This window comes from Tamandua tetradactyla, chromosome 20 (assembly GCF_023851605.1).
Source record: "Tamandua tetradactyla isolate mTamTet1 chromosome 20, mTamTet1.pri, whole genome shotgun sequence".
In the NCBI taxonomy this organism is placed as follows: domain Eukaryota; kingdom Metazoa; phylum Chordata; class Mammalia; order Pilosa; family Myrmecophagidae; genus Tamandua; species Tamandua tetradactyla.
The window spans coordinates 10,305,474-10,321,028 of NC_135346.1; the positions used below are offsets into that span (position 1 = coordinate 10,305,474).

A 15,555-nucleotide genomic window follows, 5' to 3' on the forward strand; every position below is an offset into this window, starting at 1 on the left:
GGCGGCAGCTCTGGGTGAAGCCTAATGCACATGATACGGGTGGCCAGGTTTGTTTGGAAGAAGTGCTATTTTTACCACAGACACTTAGTAGATGACATCATGTGGTTTGCGGTAAGGATTTCTGTCCCATTTTCCGCCACCTCGTCTAATTTCCATTTGGATAATATGTTTTAAAAATAAATATTTAAAAGCTCATGATCAGCTTCACTTTATCTCCGTGAGACATTCCTGTCTATACCCCACCTGCCTGCATAAATACACCATGTGGGATGAGTAAAAAAACACAGATTAAAAATAAATAAATAATAGGGGGAACAAATGTTAAAATAAATTGAGTAGAGGGAAATACAAGTGGTCAATAAGAAGGAGGGGTAAGGGGCATGGGATGCATGAGTTTCTTCTTTTTTCTTTTTATTTCTTTTTCTAGAATATGCAAATGTTTTCTAGAATATGCAAATGGTCATGGTGATGAATATACAACTATGTAATGATATTGTGAGCTACTGATTGCACACCAAGTAGGTTAAAAATGTCCATGTTTGCATGTTGTTTGGTTTTATCAATAAAAATTAAGGAAAAAAAGTAAAGAAGAAATAATAGCATTAATAAAAAAATCAATAAAAAATATACACCATGTGGAAGATCTGCCCTTAGGGTGGGTCACCCATGCTGGTGTGGTGAGGACGGGGTGAGAAGCCCCTGGCTTCTAAAGCATAAAATTTCAAGCACGCGCAAGTATAAAATGTGCCTACTTCACTTAAAACCCACCAGCCACAACCACGCGGCTATACCTCCAACATGGAAGAACTTAAACATTAAATTAACGAATAAACGAAAGAATGGATTTTTTTAAGTGACAAAACCTCTTGAGTCAAATAACAACATAAAAATAGACTTTCATCCTCTCCCCCTGGGTTCCTTTTCTTGGCTGGAAGACATTCTGCAGACTGAAGAATGCAGAGCTGACCACAGGGTGGGAGTGTAGGTTCTCCAGCACACTGTGACCCACACGCAGTTTATCTGATCCCTTTGCCCTGTGCCAAAAACTTCCAAGGGCCCAGGAAGAGGAACTTCCCTGAGCAGGAATGCACACGGGTGTTCCAGAATACAGGAAGGTCACTGCGGCTATTGCCGCTCTGGGCTTTTGGAGCTTTTAGCCCACAAAAATGTTGGCCCCAGGATCTTTCTCTGTGTGGTAAAGGGTACAATGGCTTCCCCTCCCACCCTAATATGCTGCCCCCAGCCCCAGGGAAGGCCTCAAAGTGACAATACCTGGCACCCCAGAGCTGCCCGGAGGAATCCCAGGACTGTCGGGGATGCGGGGGCTGCTCCAGTGACAATCATCCGCACGCACCCCCCGAGGCTGGCCTGCGGGAAGACAGAAGAGCCCCCTAAAGTGTGTGACGCCAGAGGAGGGTTCAGCCCATCATGGTCTCATCCAAGGCCAACAGTCAACAGCTGAACTCCATGCGGGCCCCACGTGGGAACAGGAGAGGGGGCCTGAGGCCGAGGACATCCTTTCCGCTCAAAAAGAATCAAGCCAGAAGGTTTTGCACCTTGACGCACAGTGTGGCCAGCTCTTTTATATTTTGTGAGATAAGTGCCAGTAGCCTGTGTGGCATCCTGTAGCTTCAGTTCTCCCATCAATATCATTAAACTATCCATCTGTTACCTCACTCTCCTATCATTCACAAGTGCCCAGAGCAATTACTTAGGGCAATTTCTCCCAACTTCCATTTTAATGGCATTGTCCTTTTTTCATTTCTCAATCAATAACTTGCTTTACATATATGCGTTGCAGAGGTCAGAGAATATTTTAGACATTTTGCTTCTGTAAGTTGATCAAAGAAAGTTTAAATGTTCATTTTTTATAGTGAAAAACAGAGTTGCAAGAAAAACTATAGTCTGTGTTTTTGAAAATGCAGAGCTTGAAAACTTTAATGAGGACAAAGGAACCAGCAATTCTTGACTGGCCTGGTTTTGAGAGTTTCAAGTGACAGGGAACATAAAAAAGAAAGATTCTGGTCATCTGGCTAGCACCTAGAGCTGCTGGACAGCCAGCCTGGTCAGGGCTGCATACAGGGACAACAGAACCATCCAGCCCAGGAGTGCCTTGCTGAGGTGGTGACCTGACCACACAAGGGTAATGCGCCCCCCAATGCCTACTTTCTAGGGGTCCTTCTCACTGGCTGCCTCTTGAAAGATACAATTCATGATCAAGGACACAAAGAAAGATTATAAACCACAGGGATGAACTTCTCTAGTTCTTCTATAAGGTCATCTGCTGGACACTTACGTGTCACTCTGTCATCAATTGTTCATTTTCTTACCTGAATCTTATTAAAAAACAGTTCATCCCAGATACTGTCATTTCGGATGATTCCACTCCGGACCTCAGCCTGTTTACGCTTTGCTGCAAACTCCAGGAGCCAGCGCTTCAGTGGTGTGTCTGCCTGGCTGAAGATCTGAGGAGCACAGTTGGAAACAGCTGTCGGTGGCTGCCTGTCCCCCCGCAGACAGCCCCCCGGGAAGAGGGCCCAGACTGGCCAGCAGAGAAGCTATGTGCTTTACCCCCGCAGGAGGCTACAGCTGACTGATTCACGTATCCCTGACACAGCATGTTCTTAATCTTAATCCATTCTTGTGGGTGGGAGTCCATGGTACACAGGACCTTCTGCAGACGCTATCTGTAGTTAAGGTGTGGCCCAACCGGACCAGGATGGGTCCTGTTAGCGGAGACCTTACAGAGAAGGCCATAGAGAAAAAGCCATGGGAGAAGGAAGGTGCCAGAGGACAACGGAACCCGGAAGAGAAAGGACAGGACATCGTCATGTGACGGAAAAGCCCAGGAGTCCAAGGACCACTGGCAGCCAACCCCAGAACGCCAGTCTTTGAGGACAAAGCAACACCTAGAAGCCTCAATTTTGGACCTCTCCTAGCTTCAAAACCTGAGCCAACAGATCCCCGTTGTTTACGCCTACCCGTTGTCTGGTGTTGGTTTTAGAAACTAGGAAACCAGTACAGAGGCCAGTCGGGGCATGGCGTTGGACTGAAAGTTAACAGGACTAGACTCCAGGCATGTTAAGGATTCACAGATGTCTCTCAGAAAACAAACAAACAAAATCTCCCAACCAGCGTTTGGGGAAAGGGGAGAAAACGGAAGAGTGAAAAGAGTCAGGAAACACAAGGGAGGAGGCAACTTCCCGGACACAGACGTGGAGGTGTGGAAAGCCCGCCCGGGGCACGGAGGTGGCCGTGATGCCCGTGGACCCTCTCAGGCTGGAGCGAGGCCCTGCCAGGCTCACCTTGTCATACATCCGGTTCAGCAGCCGTGGGACCACGGGGAAGATGGTGGGGCACAGAGCCTTCATGTCATCCGAGAGGAGGCGGATGTCTCCCTGGAAGAAGCCGACGCGCCCCCCGTGGCAGTAGACGACAGACTGGAGGGAGAAGACAGGAAGGGAGGAGACCCTCAGCACGGCCACTCCGGGGCGCCGCCCAGAGCCCTGCCCAGTGCCCCGCCCAGCTCTGCCCGAAGCGGAGGGCAAGCCGCAGCGCTGGCTGCTGCCACCACACGGTGGGGAACGTCACCCGGGCATTCTGCCATCCTGTCCCCGCTGCAATGAGTCCCACTCCAGCGTGGGGACAAGAAGCAAGAGATGGGTGCTGGGGCAGCCAGTAGACCAGTGCCCGCTTTCTCCTGCCTCCCTGGGACTCAGCGCTCTGGGCCACCCTGTACCCCTTCAGTGGGTTGGCCCAGGTCTCAGAGACTCCGCAACTCCCCACCAGTCCTGGCAATGCTGGTCCCCACATGCCTGCTTCCCCAGGGACCACATGCAGAGCCAGGGAGGGACTGTCTGTGACAAAAGCACGGCCCTGTGACCAGCACTGCTGCTACAATTGACTGTGTGCGGTTAGGTGGGAGGCAAAGAGGGAGCATGGCTGGTTCCTAATGGGACTAGGAGTATGCCAGAGACTTCACATATGCCCCTTTCTTTAATGCTCACAGGGAGGGAATATTCCTAATTCCCATTTTACTGGTGAGGAACGCAAGGCTTAGGGAGACAGAGGGACTGCCTGGAGTAATTGCTGGCATTTAACCCAGGTCTGGAAAGACGAAAGCCCTATGTACCAGATCTGAAGGCTCAGTTTTTTGGTTATCTGATCCCTTGCATGATGCATGCACAGAGAGTTTTTGTTTCCACAATTCATGAGGACTTTGCACCCCTGCCCCACCCTCAGCACCCCACATGGTCAGTCTCCAACCAAACATAAGGCTGCCCCCGTCCCACATCACTGCAGCCTGAGGAGACACTGCACTTCGATTCCTTAACTGCTTTGTTTTCTTCTGGGGGCGTCTGGGAGTTAGGAAAGTGGTGGAACATTAGTGTTTGGGCCATAAAAGGAGCCCCCACTGCACAGAGCTTGAAGTTAGAGCACTCCTGCAGACTCGAAGCTCTCCCTAAGTAGAGGCCCAGCTGGGCGTGGCCGTGAGTGACCCCGGGCAGGCCTGGGAGGGGCAGGTGGGGCGGCCGGGCTCCTCTGAGCCCGGTGACTCCCGCGGCACCTTCCGAGGACAGGGTGGTTTAGTGCTAGCTCACGCCCCAGCGCCGCACCGCTAGGGTTCTGGGTTCTGGGCACGGGCTGTGCCTCCCTGATGCCAGGGCCTTACCTGCACCATTCGCTCAAACATGTGTGCTAAAGGCAAATAGGAAATGTGCACATCCGCACAAGTGGGAGCCCACTGACTCTGTAAGAGAACAGAAGGAGTCCAGGGAAGGCCCAGTCAGTCAGGCGGGCGACTTACCTGGATCACTCTCTCAAACATGTGAGCCAGAGGCAGGAAGGAGATGAGCACATCGTCCTGTCTCGGAAAGATCACTTTCTGCAGGTGACGGGCATGGGAGACAGAAAGGAAAGAAACACTGACAGGAAGACGACGACGAGAGAGTCATAAAACAATAAAGAGAAAATGGTCCTGGAGGAGCAGACAGGAAGGGGGGAGGGGGGAGGTCAGGGGGAGGGGCACAGAGAGAGGTGAGAGGAAGAAGGTGAGAGAGGGAGGCGATGAGAGGCGCGGAGAGAAGAGGGGCGGAGACAGGGCAGCGGAGGAAGCGGAGTGTTAGGTCGCAGCACCAGTGGGTCTAGGTTATCTGCAGAAGCAAAGAGCCAAATGAAGCACACATAAACCAGCGGAGTGGCCTCCGCAGGGGAAGTCTCCTCTCCCTTGGGGGGCTGCACCCCGCGTGGCAGCCCTGCCTGCTCTCTTACCCCCCCCCCCCGCCCACCTCCGCAGGACACCACCCGGGCCCCAGCTCATCAACCTCCCGGGGGCCCAGGGGGTCTTGCCTTGTCCACACTTTCTAGTCCTTCTTCCAGAGAAAGTGGCTCAGAGAGCCCTGCGTCTACACCCGCTGTGGCTGGGGTGGGAGCCGGGGCTGAGGCGGGGGTAGGGGCTGGGGAGGCGGAGGGGGCCGCGGAGGCTCAGCGGCTCTCCATTGCCCGCCGCCTGCTCTGGAGAGGCCTTCCTTCTCCCGGGCTGGCCTTCCGGGGAGTTAGGTCGAGCCCGGGAAGCCGGCTCATGGTCTCTGACCTGGGCTCAGCCACCAACCGCCTCTGACAATTTCTACCAGAATGTGTAACGGGCAGCATGCGACCCTTAGCGCCATCCAGCACCAGCGTGACGGGTGATTTCTCCAACAGGGGAGAAAAGAGCCAAACGGATAGGAAAAGGCACATTCCCTTCTCCTTAAAGAAACTCAGGGCATTGCAATACTCACCCCTTGTAGAAAAAGGTCCTTCTTTCTAAGCCACTTTTAACACTCTAAGATGCTTTTTTCCAGAACAAAATATCAGGGTTTTTTAACTTTAGATTTACCTCTAAGTACTGCCTTATACACTAGTGGTTGTCTTTGTTTCTCAGACTCTACTAGTCCTTCAGTACAAAGTGACTGAATTATACCCTGACCTACTGAAAAGCAAGTATTATTATGAATTACATTTCTTTTTTCACAGCTGAAAATATTGCTGCAAAAGCACACACTCAAAGGAAGATAAGCACAGGCATTTTCCAAAGGTGGAGAAGCCAGGATGACTTTTTCAGTAAAGGTGCACACAAGACCACACATATCTCAGTTTTTGAAGTTAAAACATGAAAAATAAGTTTTCATGTTTTTCTTTCTGGGACATTAGCAATCTTAAAAATCTACTGAACATTTATCAGGTACCAATCATTTCAGCGTTTGGAGTTAAAAGTTGTTGTAGAAGCAAAGTGGTTTTAATGAGAACCAAACTCTTGCCTATGAAGGACTATATCAGGGGAAAAAAGAAAACAACAACATTTCTGAGGCTTGGGGTTGTCCTCAAGACACACCGGCATTACAGAGTCCACTATATTCACCTCTGTCACTTTCAGAAAGCCTGAGAAATCAGCCACCACGTTCCCATGGGTAAGCATCGCGCCTTTTGGGTTCCCTGGAAAGAGAAAGTGACAAGGAGAGTTAGCAGCCCACTGGCCCTCCGTGGGAGCAGGGCCTGACTCAGCAGGCTGGACACCACACGCCGCTGCTCCAGCCCAGGCCTTCACACGAGCCACCTGCACAGCCTGGCAGGTGAGCGCTGCCTCCAAGGATGCCAGGAAACTGGAACCTCCATCCTGCAGGCACATGGCAGCCAGTGGCCGAGGTCCAGGAGGGACATAACCTAGCCCCACAGCTGGGGTGGGCTGCAGCCTAGAGGGGCGGCTCCCGCTGGTCCCACCCTTGCCCCGCCTGCCTCCCTCAGGGAGTGCAGGGCTCAGCCCCACGCCCCTCATGTGCACCCAGTGGCCTCTGCTGCTGCACCTTTTAGGGCTGGTCTCCTGGGCCCTGCATTCAGGGCACCTAGAGGGGCCCCAGGTCCAGACCAGGCTGGGGGACCAGAGGCTATGGCAGCCTAGCCCACCGGCTCGTGGGCAGAGACGAGACGCAGACACGCTGGCGTGGTCTAGGCACAAACTTTCATCACTGCCTGTGAGGCCTGATCCTCAGGGCCCTTGTGGAAGCCTGGGGCTGCAGGTTGACTGAGAGGCCAGAGGTCAGCTGGACCACCATTTCTGGCCAGGATGGACACAATAGTGGTGCTACAGCTGGACAGATCTCCATGAATGAAAACCCTAGCCTGGCCACTTACTACTTGCACAACACTGGCAAACCACTCCTGTCAGCAACTCATCCAGAAAATAGGGAGAGGCAGAGGTGCTCACCCCACGGGGACGCTGTAAGGTTTAAGGACATAATGCATGTATAAAAGATGTGAAGTAGGACGTTTCCACTGAAGCAGCAGATACAACTGCTGTGAAATTCCAAAAATAAGGGGCCAGACCATGCATAGAATTTACTCAGAAAACATCAAATAAATAAACCAATATGTTAACATTACAGCCCCCACCTAGAAGGAAGCTTTAAATGCTTAAGAGAGTATTTGTGGGGGGGATTTCTTTGGAGAGAACTACACTATGACCTGTATCCCATCAAAAGGGGAGGAAGGGAAGTACCCTCCTCCAGCCCCAACTGAAACCCCTACCGGGAGGGGCATCAGTGAGCTCACTTGAAGAGCACAGCAGTGGTCCCTGCATCTGGGGACCTAGTGTACGGGGACCTGTCTCACCCTGAAAAAAGTGAAGAAGCCTGTGGCTGCAAAGAAGCAACCAGTTCCAGGGACTGGATACGGACTCTGCAGAAGGAATGTCTGTCTGCAGGGATGGGTAGGGAGCAATGGGTTACAAAAGAATCTTGTCCACTAGTATAGGGCAAAAGGACGCCCACATCAGGGAGGCAATAAAGAAGACCACCAGAGGCTGAAACTGGAGTGGGATGGGGAGCAGATAACTAAAAGGGGGGACTGCCTTCAGTAAGGGATTGCAGGGGGGAAGGGGAAGAGCAGCTTCTAAAACACTGCTTTGGAGGCAGAGGAGTATCCAAAAAAACTCATGAAAGTGTCTGTAAGTAAAAAAGTGAGCTTTGAATATTTGCTCAATACCATCTCCCAATTTTCATATCCTATTGACCTATTCTCTATCCCCACTTCAAATGCAGTGAGAGAGGACAGAAACTTGCAGCCTTCTTGGAGGTGAAACACCAGAGAGGGAAAAAGGAAGGAAGTCTATACACCCCCTGCAAGGAGCAGGTACCAGCCTGCAGCCAGCCCTAGCTGGCGGAGGGCAAGAAGTCTCCACAAAGAGTACGGATTCATATTTTAGACTGACACTTGTCATTCCAAATTAAGGCCTGTGTGTGACTTCCAATGACCATGGATCTTTTAATTACTTGAGAGTGACCAGAAAAAGGCATGAATGCCTGAGTTTTCATCCAGTCACTGAAAACAAACAAACAAAAAACACCAACCCCCACCACGTAAGTTTAAAGCAATAGATAAAACCTAAATTTGCTTTCATAATTTTATCCCATGAGACCTCAATAGTGGTCAACTCAATGGTGACACATAAAGTACCCCTTTCTCAGAGAAAGGAGCATCAGTAATGTTCCATCTTTTAATTCAGGACAGACACAGCCTTCTGGGTCAGGATGGGTAGGAAACAAGATTTTAATGTGTTCTCTGCACATTGCAAATCACAGAGGTGATTTTGGTGGCAAAGAAGGTTATGTTATTTAAAAGTCACAACACTCTCTAACAGGCAGCTGTTCGAATAGTTTCCTTCTGAATGGAAGAAGAGACATGGCGCCTCTTTTTTGTCCTTTTACCTCTGTTTGTCCTTTTTTATCCTAAAAATTTTCCTCAAACCCAGGCCCTTGTAAAGAAATACCCAATTTGCCTTCTGTATACAAATCCCATAGAGTCCCTGGGCCACAAAGTATTCTCAGCATGCCATCTGGGAATTTTTACCGACAGATTCTCAGGTTCTGGCAGTTTCCAAGGAGTTCCCCAAAGCATCAAGGGTAAAACCAAAACTGTCCTAAAATGGGGTCCTGTATTATAGAACTCTAGACCTGCTACACTGGCCATCCTGTTCATGCTTAATATAACTTCAGGGAGGATCACGCGAGAATCTCAAGAGAAGCTGTCTTCGCGTATGAGAAATTCCTAAAGCCTCCGTTCGGTTCAGGACAAATCCATACAGCCGCAGTAGTTAAACAATTCTGCTTAGAAAGACTTTTTCCTTCTCCATGATGAGAGAAGCTCAATCTTTTAGAAACAAAACCTATTTTCTCGTGCATATGAGCCTCATAACTTTCTAATCACCTATAGAATTTCAAAATATTTCTCAAAAATGTTCAATTTTTTTCCTCACGTCATCTCAAGATGTGGTCCCAAAGGATGAAGGAGAATTAGAATGTCTGTTGACAACAAATCCTGGGAGGAGACTGTGAGGTCCAAGGTGCAAAGGAAGGCTTTGGAAAGCTCTGCTCGCTTCTCTGACTCAGGACACGTGCACACCTCAGGCAGCGTATCACTTGAACACGATACGGAAACTCCCCCCGGGAGTTGCCCACCTGAAAGAACAGGCTCAGCATTCCTGGGCCCATGGACAATCAGGATGGCTGCAGCGGCATTTCCACTGTTGCAGCACTAGTGAGGGGCTCTGCCACCTGGGCCCAATGGCTCAGCAGGAGACCACTGTCCATTCTCACCTTCACTCATACACTGGGCGTTCTTGCATTTAATTTTATCTCCAGCTAATGAAGGAAAAATTCTCCTAGTTTCAGATTCTGCAGATGGCTTTTTGGCTGCAGCCAGCGTTCAGGCAGGCGGCTCTCGGCCGATGTGCGGAAAGCAAAAGTGTCCCTAGGTGGGGATGCGCCCTGCTTGGACACTGGCACAACAGTGGGCAGCTGCAGGGTAACGCCGGGTTCGCAGGGGTGAAGGCAGCAGGTGGGACGGTGCCAGGCCCTCCAGCTGCTTGTTCCCACCTTCACACGGTCCCAGATGTGTTACAATAGCTACACCAATGACTGAAATGCTCTGAAAGCTTTGAAAGCAGGTAAAGTGTGCCTCTCCCTGCCAAAAGGCTCCAGAAACTCCTTCAGGATTGAGTGTTAATTTCATCAACTTCACACACACCCAGCACAGTTTTAATGATCGGCTTCAGGGGCCGGTAGGAACACAGAGAGTAACTAACAGCAGCCAATTACTGAGCACCCACCCAGGTGGGCCCTGTGCAATGCATTTCACAAAGGTAGCTTGGCTCCTGCTGGCAACGACTACCCTATGTGACAGGTGTGACATGTACTCATTTAACATTCAAAGGAATTTAGGCTTATAGAAGTTAAGTACTTCTCCTGAGAACACAGAGCAGAAGTGTGATTTTAGGATCAGACAAGTCCCGAACCCAAAGGTGTAACATGAATAGGCCACGGTAGGCTCTTCCTCCAGAGAGCCAGCGTCTGAGGAGCCACAGCCCTATGACCACTCACCCTCAGCCAAATGACCACTCACCCGCAATGAACTCAGCAAGACACCCGCGTGCCAGTGGCCTCCTGTGACCCCAGACACGTGGTTCCCCTCTCTGCTCCTCCCTCCCCACCCGGACCCTGTGTCCCTCCCTTCCTGCCAAGCGCTTCAGCAAGCCGCTTTCTCTGGCAAGTCCACCATGAGAATCCCATAGGCCAGTACAGCTGCCCACCTTCTCTGCTCCTCCCACAACAGGGCCCCAAGCCTGGCAGCCTCCAGGTCCCCCCTGCCCCACATTCCAGGGGACCTGTCACACCAACCCCCTCACGCTCAGGCCTGGGCCATGACGCCTGCTCCCAGCGGGGCCCAAGCCCCCAGAAGCCTGGCCTGCCCCGAGCAACCTTCTCCCACCCTTCCCCTCTCTCCCAGTGCCCAGAGATCTCACCCCTCCCTTGATTCCGACGAAAGCTTTGGACACTGTCCCACTGAGCAACACCTCTCTTCCCTCTGTCTGGTCTTCTCAATTGTAATGAACACATTCGGGTATTTCTGGGGGAAAAAACCCACCCTCCCTCAATCCCAGGGCCACTGCCAACTGCCATTCTTTTTCCCTGCATTTCTTTCACAGCTACTCTTTCTTTCTTTCCTTCCTTCCTAATAAACTTTCTCTTGCAATATAACATAAAAATTGAAAAGTGCACAAATTTCAGAGGGAACTCACCTGTGTAACCAGCACCCAGTTTAAGAACAGGACGTTGCCAGCATCCCAGAAGCTCCCCCCAGCACTTCCAGAGCTCCATTATCCTGGAAGGTAACCGTTATCCCAACTCCTAAAATCACAGAGTTTATCCTGTTTTGTGATTTCAAATGAAAAGATTCAAACACTATGTGCTCTTTTGTGTCTGCTTTGTTTCGTGCAACATTGCAGCGTAATATTCCTTTGTGGGCATACGCCATTGCATAGCTGATGGACATTTGAGTTGTTTCCATATTTTGACTAGTACAGACTCAGTGCTGCTGTGAACATTCTGGAGGATGCCTTTTGGTGGCACATGAGCTTCCTGAGTCGTCCACACTTGCCGAGTTGGTGGCCTCACCCACTCCTTGGCCCACAGCAACTCAGCTTCCACCTCCATACCCTACCCCACAATGATCCCAAGGTGCTTTGATGGCTACATCCTGTGGGTGCATCCCAGCCACCAGACAATGTGGACAGGTTCTGTTCTTCTCTAACCTCCCCGGCAGCTTCTTCTCAGTCTCCATTCGGAACTTCTGCCCCTGTCATTCCTCTCCTGCCATGTTCCCAGGTCCTGCCCCAGGCCCTTTCTTTTCCTCACTTGACCCTCCCTCAAAGCAACATTTTCTTTCCTGCCTCTAGGCCTTTGCCCATGCTGTTTCCTCTGCCGAAAAGTGCCCTGCCCTCTTCTCCAGGTGCTGGTCCTGCAGGACTCTCTGGAGACTGGCTTCCTCTGGGAATCCTTTGTCCTGGCCTCTGTACTCGTGCACCCTGGGACAGTCCCCGCGAGGGCCACGTGGCTTTGTAGCTGCCTGATGACAGTGAGCTGTGGGCTCATCAGGGCAGGACCTTGCTCATCTCTGAGTCCGCAGGCCCCAACACCAGTTCTGATGTACAGCGAGTGCCCAATGAAGGAACTGAGTGAATGAATCTACACGAATCAGAGAAAAAGTGCCAAAAGCATGGGGGCTGAGAAGAGTATACTTTAAAAGACAACTGCATTCTCTTTTCTGGGAAGAGAAGGTACTCATAAGGATTCAACATCTTAACTATCATTCTTGGAGCCCAGATGCCCAAACTGAGCTGTGTCCACACCCACACATGATCCTTTTTTGGGGGAACAGGCTCAAAGTCCAGTCAAGAGGTTATTCTGAAATGAACAAGCAACCACGTACGTGCCACCGCATCAGCCATCCCGAGCACAGACCCTCAGCTCCCACCTCCTCCTGGGCCTTCCTGCTCCCAGCAGGGGCTTTACAGCCCTGCTCATCCTGGGAATCTCCACAGATGCTTCTGTCATATGCCATGAAGAATACCTTCCTGGAACGACTCCAGGAAGTGCCGGGTTCAGATCACACTTTCCATCTTCCACCCCTGAAAGAGGAACATACTCTCACCACAGCTGGGAGCCCAGGAAACAGGTGGCTGACGCGGCTCGACGAGAGGACGACGACAAGAGGCACGGCACAGGCTCAGCCCCAAGCCAAGGACATCCGATCATGCAGCCGTGCAGGGCGGGCAGGAGGGGCTGCAGAGGCGTGGATCCCACCACCCACTTGGCCCCAGCACCAGGCACACCTCTGGAGCAGGATGAATGAGAATCTCCGCACGCTCTGCTCCCACCACGCACGGCTTAGCGGGCAAGCTCACTTTGCAGGGCTATTCCAGAATCTGGAACGGCGCTGGCATCACACCTGCCCACCCCGGCAGGTCAACAGCACATCTCTGCACAGGGATGTTCTTTCCCTGACACGGCAGCAGCATCTGTGCTGGCTGACCTGTTCAAAGCCTGAGGGCACTCTGGGCACGCAGTGGGCCACAGCTTAGAGCCACAGCAGTGACCCGCTCCCCAGGATGGAGGGACACACCACCAAAAATTCACACTGTGAAACTCACGATGAAGACCTGTGAAAGCTCTGTTTAAAAGGCAATGTGAACCTGGAGGCCTTTAGTGAGTTTGGGGCTGGTTCTGGACATCAGCTGCTGGAGAGCAAGGGCTACATCTGCATTATATCTCTTTCCCGATGGGATCTAGGAGAGGGTGTGTAAACGGTAAAAACCCATTTCCATTCAGTAAAGCCACATCATCATGATCCACCTGCAGGGATGGTTCTACCTGTGGTGCTGGTCAAGGATCCACCGAACGCCTTAGAGAGTGTCTGTGGGAGGTGCGGGAGCCCAGTTCTCTGCCCAAAATCTACCCTGAGGCAGGCCCACTCTCGGTCTGGAAAAAGAAGGCTGGAAGCTTCCTGTCCATTGAGGGTGAGGGCAAGTGGCTCGCCAAGTCACCAGATGAGATGGAGAGGGAGCAGGTGCTGTGGGGGGACAGGGCACAGCCCCGATGGCCCCACTAACTGTGCTGTCACCGTGGACAGGCCTCAGCAGGTGACACATCTGGTGATCAGGGCACAGCAGAGTGCAGCATGCTGAGCCTGTGGCTGTGACCATCCTGTGGATTGTGCCTCCTGCAGGAAGCCTTCCTTGACTATTCCTGCCGTGGCAGAAACGTGGGCCCATTTGTCAGGGCCAGATGCAGAGCGTGTCATCTCTGCCGTGCCCTCTTCCTGAGATGACATCCTTCCCTACGGCATGCCATACCCAGCCTGCAGGGCCTCGGCGTGAGCCTCTCACACACACACCCACCTCCAGCCTGCGGGGCCTCGGCATGAGCCTCTCACACACACACCCATCTCCTCCTTGCGCCTTCCACCACCTCCAACAGGTGAGAAACTGAGGGTACTGGTAGCAGAGAAGACAATCAAATGGCTCACAGGCCCCTGGCACGTGGTAGAGGGGGGACCCTAATTGAGGTCCTCAGACCCCAGCCCCTACACGTCCATTCCCTGATTCGGGGGCCAGGCAGGGCCAGGAAGCAGAGGGATGAGAACTGCTTCCCATTGAGAAACAGCTCCAGAAAGAAGAGTACTTCTCCCAGCACATGATCCTGCTGCCCAGCCTTTCTCGACCCCAACTCTGGAAACCCCAGGCCCCCATCCTCCTAATCCACGCTGCCCAGCTGCAGCTGGCCACAGCAAACGGTAGGGGGGACCCAACGTTGGGAGCCACAGGGAAAGTCTTGGTCCATTTCACAGCGAGGGCACCGTAGGCTCCCGCAGTAGCCCCACCAGGCTGCCCAGGGAAGCGTGCAGGTGGCCTGGTGGACGACCCAGCTGCCTCAGCTCACCTGTCGTGCCGCTTGTGAAACACACAATGGAAAGGTCATCTGGCCGTGGGGGCTGTAGGAGGGAGAAGAGGTATGTGTTAAGGAGACCCAGGTTGGCCAGCCAGGTCCAAGATCTCTGGGCCCACCGCCACCCAGCCCCGTGTGCACGCCCCCATGCATGTGCTATATGTGCTGGTGGGTGTGTATGGGCACGCGTGCATTGCCTCCGTGCTACAGATCAGAAAGGCAGGCAGGTACGCTCCCAGGAGAGGGAGAAAGAAGCTGACGCACCTAACTGGGGCTTTGACACTGATCTGTCCCACCACCTCTATCTAGCCTCAGTTGGGTTTTCCTCACTGGGACTAGGCTGCAGGGGGCCCTGCCTAGGCCTCTATCAAAGGGCTCACTTTTATAGTGAATGTGCCCCAGTTCCCTCCTTCTTTCTTCCTTTCTCCCAAATGTCTGGGGTGAGGCTTGGGGGGACAGCGTGTGACTGTGCTGTGTCCACCAAGACAGCTCTGCATGCCCTGGCTCCGGGCACACATTCCTGGGATCACCAGGGAGGAGCCCGCCAAGTCCCTCTGCACGTAGGGGATGGCTGTCCAGACGATATGGCACTTGAACTGCAGCTGCGTGACAAGAGGGATTGCTCCAGATCAAGTGCGGGTGGGTGTTCTGGGGGAGGAAAGAGCCCAGGCAGAGGCATGAGAGCTAGGGGCATGCTGGGGGGCCACAGGGCAGTTCCCAAAGGCCAAAGCCCAACGTGTGGGAGGGTGGGCCATAGCAGGCACCACCCGTGCAGGGTCCGGGGAGCAGGGTTGACCTCGCAGGCCTGTGCATGAGAAAGCTCCATGGGGGGACTAGGAAGGCCTGAGCTGGACGGAGGACAGGAAACCCCACATGGACCATCAGGGGGCAGCTGCCCTCCCTGGTGACCTGACCCCAAGCAGTATCGCATGGAGATGACACACAGAAAGGTTCACAAAACAAAGATATACAAAGTTAGCCCATGTCACAAGGCCTCTGGGCCCAGGGCACCCACTTGTGTTTCTGTTGCTGCTTCTGTCCATCCCATCCACTGTGAGGTACACACATTCAAAGGGAAAAAAATAAATAAAACTTTCCAAAGAAGTGGCCAGAAGACCAAGGGTGGCCAGGGTCACTGTGCTGTTTTTGCTTAACATCTGCAAATATCTCCCAAACATCTGCATCCTGCCCCAGCTCCTTCCCCCACCCTGAGGGGCGTTCCCGGGAGGGCTCAGAGGAG

At 52.4% G+C, this 15,555-nt stretch overlaps 1 protein-coding gene across 7 annotated transcripts in view; it reads right to left on the bottom strand.

Annotated features, from left to right (window-relative positions):
* Positions 1 to 15,555, bottom strand: part of ACSL6 (acyl-CoA synthetase long chain family member 6) — a 76,225-nt gene that overhangs the window by 15,675 nt on the left and 44,995 nt on the right. For 5 of the 7 annotated variants that reach the window (XM_077138350.1, XM_077138352.1, XM_077138351.1 and 2 more), the window contains 6 exons: positions 14,310 to 14,361; positions 6,401 to 6,474; positions 4,808 to 4,885; positions 3,306 to 3,440; positions 2,331 to 2,465; positions 1,273 to 1,368 (listed from right to left, as the gene is read on the bottom strand). In XM_077138350.1, the coding sequence (XP_076994465.1) occupies positions 1,273 to 1,368; positions 2,331 to 2,465; positions 3,306 to 3,440; positions 4,808 to 4,885; positions 6,401 to 6,474; positions 14,310 to 14,361 (570 nt within the window). Of the gene's footprint in view, positions 1 to 1,272; positions 1,369 to 2,330; positions 2,466 to 3,305; positions 3,441 to 4,672; positions 4,751 to 4,807; positions 4,886 to 6,400; positions 6,475 to 14,309; positions 14,362 to 15,555 lie in introns of all 7 variants that reach the window. The other 2 variants (XM_077138347.1, XM_077138348.1) reach the window with 2 other exon arrangements.